Genomic DNA, 18,141 nt, shown 5'->3' with positions numbered 1-18,141 from the left:
GGGCGTCATTCACAGATCTGGGCCTGCATTATGGGGCACTTCTCCATAGAAATCTGCATTGTGCCGTTCCTCTGTTATTCCTCTTGGAAATGTATTAATAAATTCACAATTGTACACTAGTATTCCCCAATATAAACTGACGTAGTCAAGGAGCTGGGAGGCAAATCCAAGCACGGCCGCCATCCAGTGCACAAGACATTGCTGGGTACGTAGTGAAGATGTCACCTGAATACTGAGCCGTGGGGCCCCGGGGTGCGGGCCCCTCACATCTGAGACTGACCTATCTATTGATATGACATCTATATTACAATCCTAGAATAACCAGATCTATGAGGAGAGGCCTCGGAATGATTGCCTGGCCAATGCAGGGACTTCTACGCCCCCCAGAGCTGTGACGTGTCCCCTTTAAGGGGCTGTAAGGGTGTATTCACATGCTGCAGATCTGTGACTGATACGAAATCTAAGCCCCATTCACATGAGTGTGAGAGCCACAGAAATCTGCCCGGTGTGAATTCATCCTGAAGTTTACTGTCGTCTTGTCTCCACTATTGCAGCAAGAATCTGCGGAGTCCACTGAGCCTGACGAGAAGGTTTTGGGGGTCCTGCAGAATCACTTACCTGCCTTGGCCCCCACATTCAATCGTCTGGTTATGGAACGACGTGAGAGCGAGGCCTCTATGGGAGGGGAGGCGCGGAGGCGCGAGTATGACAATCCTTACTTTGAGCCACAATATGGATTTCCACCAGAAGAGGAGAATGAGGATCGGGAAGAAAGTTACACCCCCATGTTTAACCAGGCTGTCAATGGCACCCGGTAGGATCCCTACTGAAGCATAAAGGGGGGGGGGACAGGATAAAAGACCCAAATACTCCCCTGCTCAATCTCCTCCCCTTCCAGCCCCATGTGACCTCCGCACCCCGTAATCCTTGTTGTAGGGTTGGGATTAACAAACATGTCTCCTAAATATCGGCACGTCCATCTATAGGCGAGCCAGGCCAACCCATTCACTGGGCCTACGAGTTGTGGGCCGGGGTGCCGCCATGTTTTTCTCATCCTGTACAACCCCTTTAAGGAGTTCTTTGCACCAAGACATTGATAACCTAAAGATTCGGTGACATCCCCTCTTCTGTTCTTCTTCAGCTCCCAGAAGCCTCTGCTGCGGCCTAATAGCCTGAAGCTAGCGAGCGATTCGGACGCAGAAACGGACTCTCGAGGCAGCTCGCCGACCTCCACCGTGTCCAATAACAGTAGCAATAATGAAGGCTTTGGAGGGATCATGTCCTTTGCCAGTAAGTGGGAATGTTCCCTGGGGGTTAGATTTGTGGGGTGGGGGCAACGCTTTGTTCCCTGGTGAAGTAGAAGTTGTACATGTGTAAGCACAGATTGTGTGTAGGGCGCTGTGCACACTGCGTCCAAGCCTCTCCGTACAGCAACACGTCACCACCTGCACCCCGACCTCCATAATGCCACGACGAGTCCTGGCCCTCACCCCTTTAATCCCCTCCCCTCTTTGCAGGTAATCTATACAAGAGTCACAGCAGTAGCTTCAGCCTATCAAGCTTAACCCTTCCAACCAAGAGCAACCGAGATAAAGTGACGCCGTTCCCCAGCCTAAAAGGTGAGTGCACCGTAGTGTAGCTGTAATATAGGGGCGCCCTGCGTGCAGGTGAAAGGTAAGTGCTCCGAGGACAGACCATGGGACGGTAAGTTGTTCATGTATGTAGTGTCAGACTGAGGCTGGTAGTCATGTCTGTGCAGTGGGGATGGGGGGTCATTGACCATGAGTCACCCCATTGTACCATCTCGTCACTGCCCACGTCTGTGTCTTACCATTCCCTTATTGTTTTATTTTTATATTAATTGCTGCATGCTCCTCCCACTTGGGGGTCAAAGGTCAGCAGGAAGTGGCAGGGGAATTGGGAAAAGGTCAGTATATATTCTGGGTGATCTTTGGTGTAGTGACAATAGTGAGTGGCCAAAGATCTCCCCCAGTGGCGTCTGTAGAAAATCTGTGTGTGCTTGTAGAGGTTACTGCATGCTCCGTCGGATCAGTCCGTCTTGTAGGACAGCACAAGATGCATCAGATGAATCTGTCTGGATGATTCACTACATAGTCCGTGGGATCAGTCCGTCTTGTAGGACGGCACAAGATGCATCAGATGAATCTGTCTGGATGATTCACTACATAGTCCGTGGGATCAGTCCGTCTTGTAGGACGGCACAAGATGCATCAGATGAATCTGTCTGGATGATTCACTACATAGTCCGTGGGATCAGTCCGTCTTGTAGGACGGCACAAGATGCATCAGATGAATCTGTCTGGATGATTCACTACATAGTCCGTGGGATCAGTCCGTCTTGTAGGACAGCACGATGCCCCTGTAAGCTACGCTGTAACTAGCTGTTGCAGAATAATAAGATAGTAGGACTAGTAAGTCCCTCTAATAGACAGCTCTTACTGCAGTTGCTCCTTTGGCAAAACTTTTTCAAGATTTGTAACCCAGAAAACCTTTCTAAGAAAAGCAAAAGTCGTCGTACTCACTGATCCCGCCGCTCCCTGCTGGGCCAATCGTTACAAGAGATGGGTCACAACTAGCCATCGGCCCCGGGAAGTGTCAGAATGGGCCACGGGGAGGTAAGAATGGGCCACGGGGGGGGGGGGGGGGTGTTGAGAATGGGCCATGGGGGGCCAGAAGGGGACGATCTCTTTTTTTCTGTTAGGTTTTTGTTTTTGATGTAATTCTAACCCCACAAACCGTTCCCGAGCGGACGACCCTTTTAGGTTTCTGGGCTGTCAGTTCATCTCATTAACCATTCCATTACTTGGGCACAGATTGGGCCTTGTGGGATCAGGTTTAATGTTACAGACCGTAAGTGTACCCGTTATCAGCGCCATATAGGATTGGGTGGGCGGTCCTATAGGGGTTTAGGGGTGGGGGGTTATGGAATGCTGTAGGGTGGTGGGTGGGAACCTGAGAGTACTTGCATGTCAGGGCCATTGGGTAATAGGGGTTTAGTGGTGGTCCTGGGGGGTTTATGCCATGGGGGTGTTATTGGGGTGGGCAGTGTAATGGGGTGCAGTGGTGGTCCTGGGGGGGGTTATGCCATGGGGGTGTTATTGGGGTGGGCAGTGTAATGGGGTGTAGTGGTGGTCCTGGGGGGGTTATGCCATGGGGTGGGTTGGGCAGTGTAATGGGGTTTAGTGCAGGTCCTGGGGGGGTTATGCCATGGGGGTGTTATTGGGGTGGGCAGTGTAATGGGGTTTAGTGCAGGTCCTGGGGGGGTTATGCCATGGGGGTGTTATTGGGGTGGGCAGTGTAATGGGGTGTAGTGGTGGTCCTGGGGGGGTTATGCCATGGGGGAGTTATTGGGGTAGGCAGTATAATGGGGTGTAGTGGTGGTCCTGGGGAGGTTATGCCATGGGGGGTTATGCCATGGGGGTGTTATTGGGGTGGGCAGTGTAATGGGGTGCAGTGGTGGTCCTGGGGGGGTTATGCCATGGGGGTGTTATTGGGGTGGGCAGTGTAATGGGGTGTAGTGGTGGTCCTGGGGGGGTTATGCCATGGGGGAGTTATTGGGGTAGGCAGTATAATGGGGTGTAGTGGTGGTCCTGGGGAGGTTATGCCATGGGGGGTTATGCCATGGGGGTGTTATTGGGGTGGGCAGTGTAATGGGGTGTAGTGGTGGTCCTGGGGGGGTTATACCAGGGGTGAACCTGCCCCTTTCGCCGCCCGAGGCGAACCACAGAAAGCCGCTCCCCCCTCGGGAGGAGGGGGCGGAGCCGAGTGGGCGTTGCGGAGTGTGGGGCTAAGTGATCATCTTGTCCTGGACTGGCTTAGGTAAGCAAAAATGCCGCCCTCCCTGGGGCCCTGGTATAGCGCCGCCTGAAGCGGTCGCTTCAGGTCGCCTCATGGGAGGTGCGGCGCTGGGTTATACCATGGGGGTGTTATTGGGGTGGGCAGTGTAATGGGGTGTATTGGTGGTCCCGGGGGTGTTATTGGGGTGGGGCGTCCATAGGTTCTCCTCCCTGTAGGAATATACTGTGTAGGTGCCGGCTGTACACATGTGATTGGTTGTCACTAACCTTCCATTTTCTGTCCCAGTATTTGGGCTTAATACTATAATGGAGATAATTGCAGACTCCGGGCCCGCCCCTGCAGAAGGTGGGTGCCTGCGGCATGAGCGCTGCATGTTACCCCTCCCAGCATCCTCTCTGCCACTCTTCACACCTCTCATTTTCTGCTTCTCACGTCTGGTGCTTGTTTTTGTTTCTGTAGATTATTTCCCCCCTTTTCTTCTAGTCATGTGACACCTCCATGGTTTTCGGCAGGTCCTGGGTTGTCGGACCCCTTACTCATCTTCTTTCCTCTTTTCAGTGGTTCGTCCCTCTCTTGCTTATCTGAGCAGTGACCCGGCCGAGAGGCGGATTTCTGTCCTGACTATTGTCGCGGGCGCTGGGCTCAGATTCACGGTTTAGTCGGCTTCTTCCCTTCTCACGTTGTCTCCTTACAGCTCACATCATCCAGAACATTCCCCCTAAAATCCATCAGAGCCTTCTGTATTATTGATGAAGTTCTCTCAGCGGCTTCTTTGTTGTGTCTTGGTAATCCTGGGCGCTCTAGGGCGAGGTTCACACAGCGGAGTTGTGGAGGCTTTTATCTCCCGCCAGCTGACTCTTCTGCCTTTTTTTGACATGAAATCTTTGCAGCGGATTCCACTGTGTGAACCTCGCCAAAATGTTCTCCGGCTCTCAAGGGATTTAAGAGGGTTTCCACACTGAGCTTGGATACGCCGTCACCTCCTCTGGCTCCTGGGACCCCGCTGATCACAAGAACAGGAGTCCTATGGCCTGCCCTATGAATGGAGCAGCGCTCCAACATATCTGCCCTGCCACTTCACTCATCTCAATGGGGCCTCCTTAGAATGAGGAGCTGCAGTGCTCCCTCCCTCTCCCTGCAGCGCTCCCTCTCTCTCCCTGCAGCGCTCCCTCTCTCTCCCTGCAGCGCTCCCTCTCTCTCCCTGCAGCGCTCCCTCTCTCTCCCTGCAGCGCTCCCTCTCTCTCCCTCTCTCTCCCTGCAGCGCTCCCTCTCTCTCCCTGCAGCGCTCCCTCTCTCTCCCTGCAGCGCTCCCTCTCTCTCCCTGCAGCGCTCCCTCCCTCTCCCTCTCCCGCAGCGCTCCCTCCCTCTCCCTGCAGCGCTCCCTCTCTCTCCCTGCAGCGCTCCCTCTCTCTCCCTGCAGCGCTCCCTCTCTCTCCCTGCAGCGCTCCCTCTCTCTCCCTGCAGCGCTCCCTCTCTCTCCCTGCAGCGCTCCCTCCCTCTCCCGCAGCGCTCCCTCTCTCTCCCTGCAGCGCTCCCTCTCTCTCCCTGCAGCGCTCCCTCTCTCTCCCTGCAGCGCTCCCTCTCTCTCCCTGCAGCGCTCCCTCTCTCTCCCTGCAGCGCTCCCTCTCTCTCCCTGCAGCGCTCCCTCTCTCTCCCTGCAGCGCTCCCTCCCTCTCCCGCAGCGCTCCCTCCCTCTCCCTCTCCCTGCAGCGCTCCCTATCTCTCCCTGCAGCGCTCCCTATCTCTCCCTCCCTCTCCCTCTCCCGCAGCGCTCCCTCCCTCTCCCTGCAGCGCTCCCTCTCTCTCCCTGCAGCGCTCCCTCTCTCTCCCGCAGCGCTCCCTCCCTCTCCTGCAGCGCTCCCTCCCTCTCCCTCTCCCGCAGCGCTCCCTCCCTCTCCCGCAGCGCTCCCTCCCTCTCCCGCAGCGCTCCCTCCCTCTCCTGCAGCGCTCCCTCCCTCTCTTAGCTGTCTACTGCGGATCTCTGGTGGTCCCATGAATGGAGCGTTGCACTCAGCCCGTCCTGCTGTTCTAGTCCTTGTGATGAGTGGTGGTCCCAGCAGGCGGACCCCGTGGGGCTCCTACACGTCTACAGTGCACCTGCTGCAGATTCTGCGGTGGAAATTCTCCTTGGGTTTTAATCCATTGGCTCTTCTGGATTTTTGTAAAGCTGGATATTGCCCCCCTGTGGGAGCTGAGAGGGGGCATTTCCCAGATATCACCACGTGACTAAGAATCCTCTGACTGTAGAGAAGTAGAGCAGGCCGGGGGTGCACCGCTGGGGATGACGTGGTTTTAGTGTGACCTTATTGCTCCCCCATAACTGTGACTTTCCGATTCTTCTCCTACAGCCAGCAACAGGCGAGCGCTTGTAGATCACAAATCCTCCGTAATAAAACACAGCCCGACCGTGAAAAGGGAGTCTCCTTCCCCTCAGGGCAGAGCAAACAACTCCAGGTAAGTTCAGGCTTTATGGAGCAATAACTTTTACCGCCGCGCCGTGTCATGTTCTCTGACACAATAAGCTGAAGGTTAAAGGTCTCGCCAAATAACTGCACTGAATCAATGAACATGACTGATGATTTCTAGCTGCTAAAGGACCTTTAATGACCTCATCAGAGGTCCTTAGGCAATCACAGCGGCCCATAATACAGCCCTGCACTGGATGCTTGGTAAGATCACTGCACCACTATGGCCATCTGCTTTCTATAAGCTGCTGCTTAAGGACCTGTCCTGACATCATCAGAGGTCCTTAAGCGACTAGATATAAATAGAAACAGACCAATGGATGAAAAAAGAACTGCGCTTGCTCCAAATCCGTAAATTCAACACGTTCTTTATTATGGTTCCTGTATTAGGAACCATAATAAAGAACGTGTTGAATTTACGGATTTGGAGCAAGCGCAGTTCTTTTTTCATCCATTGGTCTGTTTCTATTTGTGTTCACTTCACCGCCTGGAGGTATTGGATGTTACTACTGCTGCTGACAAGCTCCTATGTGCAAGACACCTATTCTCTAATGAGAACCTAATCCTGGGGGTCTGCTCGGTGAATTTCCTTAAGCGACTAGATATGTAACAGAAGCGGAGACTCCGGTCCCAACTCTCCTATAGGCTGTGCTGCCTGATTAGCACAGTCCTCAGGTGATACTAGTGGTGGATGAGTCCAGTGTATTCCCCAGCAGAGCGCCCCCTCTGTGTATACTCTGTATATACTGTATATTGAAGCTCTACCACTCCCGTCGCTTCCTTATCATTCTCACTTCTCTGTCCCTGTAGTGAGAATCAGCAGTTTCTGAAGGAGGTGGCAGTAAGTGTCCTGGAAGGACAAGGCGTGGGGTGGCTGAACATGAAGAAGGTTCGCCGCTTGTTAGAAAGCGAGCAGCTCCGAGTCTTTGTGCTGAGCAAACTGAACAGATCCATCCAGACAGAAGAAGATGCCCGCAACGATGTCATCCAAGAAGTGGTGCGTCCTACCAAATCTTATGGGGGATATGAGATCCTGCAGGGGATTGTCCTCTCTCCAGCACTGAGCGCCACCTTAGGCTGTGTCTGGTATTGCACACAGTACTTGGGCTGTGTATATCTGAGGGTGTAACATATTCACATCTCATAAGGTGGTGGTATACCGAGGGGGGCGCTATACGTGGTAAGCAGTAGAGATCTGCAGCAGTGCCCCAGTGACGTCACCTGATCTCAGTCCCATTCAAGTACAGTGTAGGGCGCTTTACGTGGTAAGCAGTAGAGATCTGCAGCAGTGCCCCAGTGACGTCACCTGAGCTCAGTCCCATTCAAGTACAGTGTAGGGCGCTTTACGTGGTAAGCAGTAGAGATCTGCAGCAGTGCCCCAGTGACGTCACCTGATCTCAGTCCCATTCAAGTACAGTGTAGGGCGCTTTACGTGGTAAGCAGTAGAGATCTGCAGCAGTGCCCCACTGACGTCACCTGATCTCAGTCCCATTCAAGTACAGTGTATGGCGCTTTACATGGTAAGCAGTAGAGATCTGCAGCAGTGCCCCAGTGACGTCACCTGATCTCAGTCCCATTCAAGTACAGTGTAGGGCGCTTTACGTGGTAAGCAGTAGAGATCTGCAGCAGTGCCCCAGTGACGTCACCTGATCTCAGTCCCATTCAAGTACAGTGTAGGGCGCTTTACGTGGTAAGCAGTAGAGATCTGCAGCAGTGCCCCAGTGACGTCACCTGAGCTCAGTCCCATGCGCTGCAGAGAAGGTTGAGAGAGGTTGTGGCGGTATAATGTATCACAGCCTGTACTTAGTCATCTCTCTATGTGATCATGTAGGAGATCAGTAAGAAGGTCTACAAGGGCATGTTGGATCTGCTGAAGTGCACGGTGTCCAGTTTGGAGCAATCTTATGCCAATGCTGGTCTGGGCGGTATGGCCAGCGTCTTCAGCCTCCTGGAAATCGCTCACACGCACTACTACAACAAAGGTAAGGGCCGGTGCGAGATGTGAGCGCCGCAGAACGTGGTCACTGACCGGATGATGTCATCAGTCTCATCTAATAAATAACTTTCCCGTTTTTCTCTCCTGAATCTTTACATCTTCCTTCTCTCTCCTTCATATTCTCCTCACACCTCTTTCTAAGAACCAGAGAAAAGGAAGCCTAGTCCTTCTGCCGATGGCCCAGTGACCCCCGTGTCTAGGGATTCTGTCACCGTCCCACGAGGAGAGGCTCGACCTGCCCCACAGCTGCCAGTCCAGCAGCTGCTCCCTCGCCCGTCAGGCCCCGCTGGCCGGGGGCCACGAGAGTTTGACACTCGGAGTCTCAAGGAAGAGAATTTTGTGGCCTCCATTGGTGTGTATAGAGCAGATGAAGGAGCACATGAGGCTTTGCTATCAGAATCTCACTGCATCCCCCCCCTCCAGCATCACTGCTGCCCCTTCCCTGCCACTGACCATTATCCGTTCCCAGATTCAGTCCATAGTTGTGGGATTTGTAGGAGCTGCGACCTTCACAATATTCCATTAGTCTTCATGGCCATTCTATGTCTATGGCTAAACTTGGGGGCTCGCAAAGATTGTGCATGTGGGGAAGGCGATACTGCACTGTCCGGCCTTCAGGCCTGGGATTGACTGACGGGCAGGACACATATCTATAAGGTTTATATGGCCTGATGGGCAGGACACTTGTCATATGGACCTCATAGACCAGACGGGCAAGACACATATCTATAAGGTTTATATGACCTGATCGGCAGGACACTTGTCTATGAGGTCCATATGACCGGACGGGCAGGACACATATCTATAAGGTTTATATGACCAGACGGGCAGGACACTTGTCATATGGACCTCATAGACCAGACGGGCAAGACACATATCTATAAGGTTTATATGACCAGACGGGCAGGACACTTGTCATATGGACCTCATAGACCAGACGGGCAGGACACATATCTATAAGGTCCATATGACCAGACGGGCAGGACACTTGTCATATGGACCTCATAGACCAGACGGGCAGGACACATATCTATAAGGTTTATATGACCAGACGAGCAGGACACATATCTATAAGGTTTATATGACCAGACGGGCAGGACACATATCTATAAGGTTTATATGACCAGACGGGCAGGACACTTGTCATATGGACCTCATAGACCAGACGGGCAGGACACATATCTATAAGGTCCATATGACCTGATGGGCAGGACACTTGTCTATGAGGTCCATATGACCGGACGGGCAGGACACTTGTCTATGAGGTCCATGGGATATAAGGGGCTTTCTATCACCATTTCTGCCTGCAGTGAGATATTAGTGATAACAGTATAATACATGGAGATATACAGTGACAGCTACAAGGAGATATACATCTATAGGGACTGACGGCCATAGCCGAGCGCTGCTCCCGGTCACCTCCGCCATCCCAGCTATCATATATTTATCATGTGTCTACAGACTAGGAGGTGACCGTCTGATGGGGGGGGGGGGGGGTCCCGGCTGCTGTATACAGTCTATAGGGACTGACGGCCATAGCCGAGCGCTGCTCCCGGTCACCTCCGCCATCCCAGCTATCATATATTTATCATGTGTCTACAGACTAGGAGGTGACCGTCTGATGGGGGGAGTCCCGGCTGCTGTATACAGTCTATAGGGACTGACGGCCATAGCTGAGCGCTGCTCCCGGTCACCTCCGCCATCCCAGCTATCATATATTTATCATGTGTCTACAGACTAGGAGGTGACCGTCTGATGGGGGGGGGGGGGTCCCGGCTGCTGTATACAGTCTATAGGGACTGACGGCCATAGCCGAGCGCTGCTCCCGGTCACCTCCGCCATCCCAGCTATCATATATTTATCATGTGTCTACAGACTAGGAGGTGACCGTCTGATGGGGGGGGGGTCCCGGCTGCTGTATACAGTCTATAGGGACTGACGGCCATAGCTGAGCGCTGCTCCCGGTCACCTCCGCCATCCCAGCTATCATATATTTATCATGTGTCTACAGACTAGGAGGTGACCGTCTGATGGGGGGGGGGGTCCCGGCTGCTGTATACAGTCTATAGGGACTGACGGCCATAGCTGAGCGCTGCCCCCGGTCACCTCCGCCATCCCAGCTATCATATATTTATCATGTGTCTACAGACTAGGAGGTGACCGTCTGATGGGGGGGGGGGTCCCGGCTGCTGTATACAGTCTATAGGGACTGACGGCCATAGCTGAGCGCTGCTCCCGGTCACCTCCGCCATCCCAGCTATCATATATTTATCATGTGTCTACAGACTAGGAGGTGACTGTCTGATGGGGGGGGAGGTCCCGGCTGCTGTATACAGTCTATAGGGACTGACGGCCATAGCTGAGCGCTGCTCCCGGTCACCTCCGCCATCCCAGCTATCATATATTTATCATGTGTCTACAGACTAGGAGGTGACCGTCTGATGGGGGGGGGGGGGTCCCGGCTGCTGTATACAGTCTATAGGGACTGACGGCCATAGCTGAGCGCTGCTCCCGGTCACCTCCGCCATCCCAGCTATCATATATTTATCATGTGTCTACAGACTAGGAGGTGACCGTCTGATGGGGGGGGGGTCCCGGCTGCTGTATACAGTCTATAGGGACTGACGGCCATAGCTGAGCGCTGCTCCCGGTCACCTCCGCCATCCCAGCTATCATATATTTATCATGTGTCTACAGACTAGGAGGTGACCGTCTGATGGGGGGGGGGTCCCGGCTGCTGTATACAGTCTATAGGGACTGACGGCCATAGCTGAGCGCTGCTCCCGGTCACCTCCGCCATCCCAGCTATCATATATTTATCATGTGTCTACAGACTAGGAGGTGACCGTCTGATGGGGGGGGGGTCCCGGCTGCTGTATACAGTCTATAGGGACTGACGGCCATAGCTGAGCGCTGCCCCCGGTCACCTCCGCCATCCCAGCTATCATATATTTATCATGTGTCTACAGACTAGGAGGTGACCGTCTGATGGGGGGGGGTCCCGGCTGCTGTATACAGTCTATAGGGACTGACGGCCATAGCTGAGCGCTGCTCCCGGTCACCTCCGCCATCCCAGCTATCATATATTTATCATGTGTCTACAGACTAGGAGGTGACTGTCTGATGGGGGGGGGTCCCGGCTGCTGTATACAGTCTATAGGGACTGACGGCCATAGCTGAGCGCTGCTCCCGGTCACCTCCGCCATCCCAGCTATCATATATTTATCATGTGTCTACAGACTAGGAGGTGACCGTCTGATGGGGGGGGGGGTCCCGGCTGCTGTATACAGTCTATAGGGACTGACGGCCATAGCTGAGCGCTGCTCCCGGTCACCTCCGCCATCCCAGCTATCATATATTTATCATGTGTCTACAGACTAGGAGGTGACCGTCTGATGGGGGGGTTCCCGGCTGCTGTATACAGTCTATAGGGACTGACGGCCATAGCCGAGCGCTGCTCCCGGTCACCTCCGCCATCCCAGCTATCATATATTTATCATGTGTCTACAGACTAGGAGGTGACCGTCTGATGGGGGGGGGGTCCCGGCTGCTGTATACATCTATAGGGACTGACGGCCATAGCTGAGCGCTGCCCCCGGTCACCTCTGCCATCCCACTTATATATCCTGTGATCTTTAAAGGTTATTACACATTTGGGGTCCCATGGCCGGGGCCCCCACTGATGCCACTTTTGTCTTCCTTGTTCTTTTCATACCTCCCTATTCATCTTGTCTATGAGTGCTACATGTGTGGCCTCCTTGTCATCGGTGGAGGATGGGTGGGGGTCCTGGCAGCATCCTGGTGCCGGTGTTTCCCTTTATGGTCCTTGTGCCTGTAGGCTCCTCTACTCCCTGCACTTCTGTCTGGGGGTGGGCGGGGGGTTGTGCATTGATGTGTTTCTGTGTTTGGGCCAGTTGGAGGGTTTTAGCTTCTATAGTGCTCTACGTGTTCAGCCATATAGATCACACTTGGGTTTGGGGTTAGGGGGCTACTCACTTGCAGCTTTCCCTTTAAGGCCATGGACCCCTTTGGGGTTTTTGGCGGTTTCATCGTCTGCAGGTTTCGGCCGCTCGCGGCTGCACCGAGTGTTATGGAGCTAAAAGTATCAGATAGTGAGAGTGATTGGGGCGCAGCCGCGGGGTGGTCTACAGGTAGGAATATTGTGGGGCGCTCCGAGCTGTGGGGGTCAGTTGCTGTATATGCCATGTATATATGCCCCTGAGTGTATATACATCTGTAGACGTATATTTATGTACATGGGGTGGTCCTACATAAATATCCGCGGCGTCTCCAGCTACTACTTGTGCCCTTTCTCTCTAACACTTTCTCGCCATCACACGTGTGCTCACATGTCTGTGCCCCTCGCTTTCTGTGAATTGTCGGGGGTGGGGCAGGGGGTCTCTGTGTCCATTTAAGGCCTGTCTGATCCGCATCTGACTCTCTCTGTCTTTCTCTCCTGCTTGCAATGCATCTTGGGTAGAATTGTGGAACAAGCACCGAGAAGTGAAAAAGCAAAAAGCTATGGATAAACAGAGTAAGAATCCGAGAAACCCCCCAAACCTTTCCCAGATCTGTCAGCAGGGCGGCCGCAGAGGGGCAGCTCCAGCTATTTGCTCTTTCGTGCAGCACAGAGGATTTTTGGCACTTGATGTTTGTCATCTTTTAGCACTTTGGGATTGTCCCACAATCACAGTGGAGGTCTGTCTGACAAGTGGGGGCCACACTCGTGATATCAGGGGGCCCGTGGTGTGCAGCCGCTCCTCTCCATAGGACTGATGAGGACAATGAGCACCGCACCCCCGCCATCCCTGCCATTGACTTTGGAGGGAGAGGCCATGCACTCCATGTACCGGCGGGGCCTGTCCTCATGATTGGGCAGAGCAGTGGGGCCCGCAGGCACTTTGGTGATCTTATGGCCAGGGGGATGAAGTGAAGGCCTGACTATCCTGGCTGCAGATTTGTCAGCGCCGCCTATGGGAAATAATTTGTTGCTGTTTTGAGTGTAATTGTGAATTGTGGTGTTAGTGAGGCGTCCCTGTGTGATCCAGTGTAACCTGCCTGCTGATGGGCTCCAGATAACACATGGCCCAAGGTAAAACCAAGAGACTGACTTATAGAGGATGTGTCCAATCATGGGGGGTCCAAACCGCCCCTCCCCCCCTCCACTGCATCCTTCATGTGAACGAAGCACAAGTACACCCGGACTTCCCCAGTAGGTTGTGGTTCTGGCAGCTTCGTAGAAGTGAATGGGGGACTGGTCAGAGTGCGCTTGTATTCATTCACATGGAGGCCCCCTTTCTGATCACTGAGGGTCCTGTTGGTTTGACCCCTCAGTGATCTGACACTTGGTCTATACCCTATGCTGCAGTTACAGGTGCCCCCTGGACTCAGCATATTTTGCCCCTTCCCTCATATCTTGATTGTACACTAGGACAGAGGGGAGGAACCTGGGAGGGTTCCCTGCACAGGGGAGGAGCCTGGGAGGGTTCCCTGCACAGGGGAGGAGCCTGGGAGGATTCCCTGCACAGGGGAGGAGCCTGGGAGGATTCCCTGCACAGGGGAGGAGCCTGGGAGGATTCCCTGCACAGGGGAGGAGCCTGGGAGGATTCCCTGCACAGGGGAGGAGCCTGGGAGGGTTCCCTGCACAGGGGAGGAGCCTGGGAGGGTTCCCTGCACAGGGGAGGAGCCTGGGAGGGTTCCCTGCACAGGGGAGGAGCCTGGGAGGGTTCCCTGCACAGGGGAGGAGCCTGGGAGGGTTTCCTGCCGCGGGTTTGGACCTTTGTAGAATTTACAAGGGCGGTAGACTTGATCCTCCCAGACTGGTGCGTCGGTGCCTCCTCTGGGCTGTGCTGACAGATTGACCGTTGGTGAAGGATTTGTTGGGGTTTCTTATCCTGAGGTTGGAGTATCTGTAGTGGTGAATCTTCCGTTCCCCTCCCCCCTCCTCCTTCCCACCATCTTCCTTTAGCGCTTTTTTATCATGCTCTCACTCCTCTCTCATATCACTCAGCACTATATGAGCCTTGTGTCCGCAGAGATGGACCGGCCTCCATCCTTCTATTATGACATTGGTGGCTAGTCACAATTTGGTTGCCCAAGTGGCCGGCCGGATGGTGGAGGAGTGATGTACGCGACCATAGTCTACGTGGATATGTATTGATCCCGCCAGTGTAATGCTCATTACTTATCCTATAGTTTCATCCTTTGGCTTGTTCTAGACCGGTCCGGGCTGTGCAAAATTATAGAACAAAAAGGATAAAGGACTTAAATGGCGCCAATATTTCGGATGCCGAGTCCCGGCCTAGAACGGTCCTGTAGGGTTAGTAGTAACTTCATGCCCAGCAGTTTGGGGTAAGAATTTCAGATCTCTTCGGTTTTCTGATTTTGCGTCTCTTTAATCCCAAGCCCTTTGCGTTTTGCAGGCAGCGAGCAGGCGAAGGCGATCCCGGACAGCGGCGACTCGGAGGAGAAGCGCTCGCACATCAGTGTGGACAGCGGCTTGAGTGTGACGTCCGGCTCTCAGGTAAGGCATTGAGCGTGCGGGCTGTGGGGTGCATGCTGTCTGCGGGGTCACCATCCCCAGGTCTCATTAGACGGCGGCTCGATTGTTTTTGCTTTGTCTCCTCCTTCTTTTTGCCTCCGGAAGCAGCGCAGCGACATGGAGGGCGTCAGCTCGGGACCTGCTATTCTCATCCGAAGCAGCAGTCAGGACTCTGAAATCAGCACAGTGGTAGGATCTGAGCATGCATCCCCAAACTGTGTGCAAGGGATTAGCTAGAAATGATCCCAGGATGGCCTGACCTGCTGAGCCATGTGACCGACCCCCTAAACCTTCCCTTCTAGGTTAGTAACAGCTCTGGTGAGACCCTCGGAGCCGACAGTGATCTGAGCAGCAATGCCGGAGACACATTGGGCGGGCCGGGCGGAGGGCGGCTCTCCGGATCCAGAGGCGCCATATCTGACAGTGAAATCCAGATGAGTTCTCTTACTGGCGCCATATTTGTGAGTACTTAAAGGGATTGTCTGAGAATCATAAGTGACCACCTACCCATAGGAGATCTAGCAGGGTCAGCAGAATATCCGCCCCCTCGTAGAGCTGCACCGAATAGGAAGTCGTCGTGGGTGGGAATAGAATGCATTGCATGTGCACTAGAGCCAAGAGGTGCTGCAGCAGCCGCCTCCTGCCAGTGGCTCAGACATGATGGTTCTTGTCTTTCTACAACAGGGGAAACCTCAAGTGCTACGTCCTGGGGAAAAGGATATCAGTGTCAGCCTCGGCCGCCCCCCACAAGATGTCAGCCAGCGCATCTACCTGTATGAGGGGCTTCTGGGTAAGTCGTCAATCTCCACTTCTAAGTCAGCTGAAAGGAATTGTCCAAAAATCGCTCAGAGGTAGAAAAGAAGGAAATCTCCCCTTAGCAGTCACCAGATCCCCCACTGCACTGTGTATTCTCTGACCGCAGCCGCCTGTGATGGCTTTAGCAGTTGGTCTGGTGCCCCCGGGGGTTCTGGCGTCTGGTGCCCCCAGGGGTTCTGGCGTCTGGTGCCCCCGGGGGTTCTGGCATCTGGTGTCCCCGGGGGTTCTGGCGTCTTGTGCTCTGTGGGTTCTCGTGCCCCCCGGGGGTTCTGGCGTCTGGTGTCCCCGGGGGTTCTGGTGTCCCCGGGGGTTCTGGCGTCTGGCGCCCCCGGGGGTTCTGGCGTCTGGCGCCCCCGGGGGTTCTGGCGTCTGGTGTCCCCGGGGGTTCTGGCGTCTGGTGTCCCCGGGGGTTCTGGCGTCTGGTGTCCCCGGGGGTTCTGGCGTCTGGTGTCCCCGGGGGTTCTGGCGTCTGGTGTCCCCGGGGGTTCTGGCGTCTGGTGTCCCCGGGGGTTCTGGCGTCTGGTGTCCCCGGGGGTTCTGGCGTCTGGTGTCCCCGGGGGTTCTGGCGTCTGGTGCCCCCGGGAGTTCTGGTGTCTTGTGCTCTGTGGGTTCTCATGCCCCCCGGGGGTTCTGGTGTTTTGTGCTCTGTGGGTTCTCATGCCCCCCGGGGGTTCTGGTGTCCCTGGGGGTTCTGGTGTTTTGTGCTCTGTGGGTTCTCGCGCCCCCCGGGGGTTCTCGTGCCCCCCGGGGGTTCTGGTGCCCTGGTGGACATAGACTGCACATTGATGCCTCTTAATCCTTGCTTCTTTCCTCCTCCTCCTCCTCCTCATGCTGCGTTGTGCTCTGCACTGGCTTCTTTCTACAGGAAGAGATAAGGGTTCAGTCTGGGACCAGCTGGAAGACGCCGCCATGGAGACCTTCTCTCTGAGTAATACGTCTTGCCAGATCTTCTAGTTGCCCGCCGAGCATGCCTTTGTGTTTGTGACCTCTCTTGTCTCTGTTCCTTAAAGCTTATAGTACACGTCGCCTTCCTCGCTTTGCTCCAGTGACCGGTGCGAGATGAGCGGCTCTATAGAGAATAGACTCTTGCAGTAATCTGGAGTTGTGAATTACACTGTTGTTTCTGAAAGCTGCTCATCTCACACCGCTGAGCCCGTATATAGGCCTATAGGAGGTGTCTGCAGCCTTAGCCTATATCCCCCTGTATATAGCCAGGGACTTGCATGCTGAGGGTGAGATTCTAGATCGGGGGTTGTGCTATTGGGTTTTTGGTTTATTTCATTTATTATTTAGTTCTTGTTTGTTACATTGGGGAGCCCCAAAGCCGTCAGCTCGTCCCCCCCCCCATTAATAACCAAGACATTTTACTGCAAAAGACCCTTCAAGGTAAAGCCAAACTGGGGTAATAAGGAAGCGACCGGGGTCTGCCATGGGGGAAGGTCCGGCCTATACGTGTATTTACATAGATCCTCCTCTAACCCTGCCCCGTCCCATCTCTGCCCTCTCTGACCCTACACAGTCCCTTTATATCCCCATAGTATCTCCTCCATGTATATATAGTACCTCCTCACAGTATAATATATATATAGTACCTCCTCACAGTATAATATATATATATAGTATCTCATCCATGTATATATAGTACCTCCTCACAGTATAATGTATATATAGTATCTCCTCCATGTATATATAGTACCTCCTCACAGTATAATATATATATAGTATCTCATCCATGTATATATAGTACCTCCTCACAGTATAATATATATATAGTACCTCCTCACAGTATAATATATATATAGTACCTCCTCACAGTATAATATATATATATATATATATATATATATATATATATAGTACCTCCTCACAGTATAATATATATATAGTACCTCCTCACAGTATAATATATATATATATATATATATATATATATATATATATATATATATATATATATATATATATAGTACCTCCTCACAGTATAATATATATATAGTACCTCCTCACAGTATAATATATATATATATATATATATATATATATATATATATAGTACCTCCTCACAGTATGTGTATATATATAGTATCTCCTCACAGTATAATGTATATATAGTACCTCCTCACAGTATAATGTATATAGTACCTCCTCACAGTATAATGTATATATATAGTACCTCCTCACAGTATAATATATATATAGTACCTCCTCACAGTATAATGTATATATATAGTATCTCCTCACAGTATAATGTATATATAGTACCTCCTCACAGTATAATGTATATAGTACCTCCTCACAGTATAATGTATATATATAGTACCTCCTCACAGTATAATGTATATAGTACCTCCTCACAGTATAATATATATATAGTACCTCCTCACAGTATAATATATATATATATAGTACCTCCTCACAGTATAATGTATATATAGTATCTCCTCCATGTGTATATATAGTATCTCCTCACAGTATAATATATATATAGTACTTCCTCACAGTAT

General features: G+C 52.8%; 1 protein-coding gene across 1 annotated transcript in view; it reads left to right on the top strand.

Moving 5' to 3' along the window:
* The window catches only part of MADD (MAP kinase activating death domain), an 86,444-nt gene that overhangs the window by 36,210 nt on the left and 32,093 nt on the right, over positions 1 to 18,141 (top strand). The window contains exons 14-28 of the mRNA XM_075280720.1: positions 555 to 814; positions 1,142 to 1,290; positions 1,518 to 1,619; positions 1,895 to 1,927; positions 4,105 to 4,164; positions 6,168 to 6,273; positions 7,095 to 7,281; positions 8,116 to 8,266; positions 8,423 to 8,632; positions 12,761 to 12,814; positions 14,703 to 14,803; positions 14,927 to 15,010; positions 15,124 to 15,282; positions 15,506 to 15,611; positions 16,503 to 16,565. Coding sequence (XP_075136821.1) covers positions 555 to 814; positions 1,142 to 1,290; positions 1,518 to 1,619; positions 1,895 to 1,927; positions 4,105 to 4,164; positions 6,168 to 6,273; positions 7,095 to 7,281; positions 8,116 to 8,266; positions 8,423 to 8,632; positions 12,761 to 12,814; positions 14,703 to 14,803; positions 14,927 to 15,010; positions 15,124 to 15,282; positions 15,506 to 15,611; positions 16,503 to 16,565 — 1,825 coding nt within the window. The remainder of the gene's footprint in view (positions 1 to 554; positions 815 to 1,141; positions 1,291 to 1,517; positions 1,620 to 1,894; positions 1,928 to 4,104; positions 4,165 to 6,167; positions 6,274 to 7,094; positions 7,282 to 8,115; positions 8,267 to 8,422; positions 8,633 to 12,760; positions 12,815 to 14,702; positions 14,804 to 14,926; positions 15,011 to 15,123; positions 15,283 to 15,505; positions 15,612 to 16,502; positions 16,566 to 18,141) is intronic.

Source organism: Leptodactylus fuscus, chromosome 7 (genome assembly GCF_031893055.1).
Source record: "Leptodactylus fuscus isolate aLepFus1 chromosome 7, aLepFus1.hap2, whole genome shotgun sequence".
NCBI classification, from domain to species: domain Eukaryota; kingdom Metazoa; phylum Chordata; class Amphibia; order Anura; family Leptodactylidae; genus Leptodactylus; species Leptodactylus fuscus.
The sequence above is the reverse complement of the archived record's forward strand: the minus strand, read 5'-3'. Positions and strand labels throughout refer to the sequence as shown.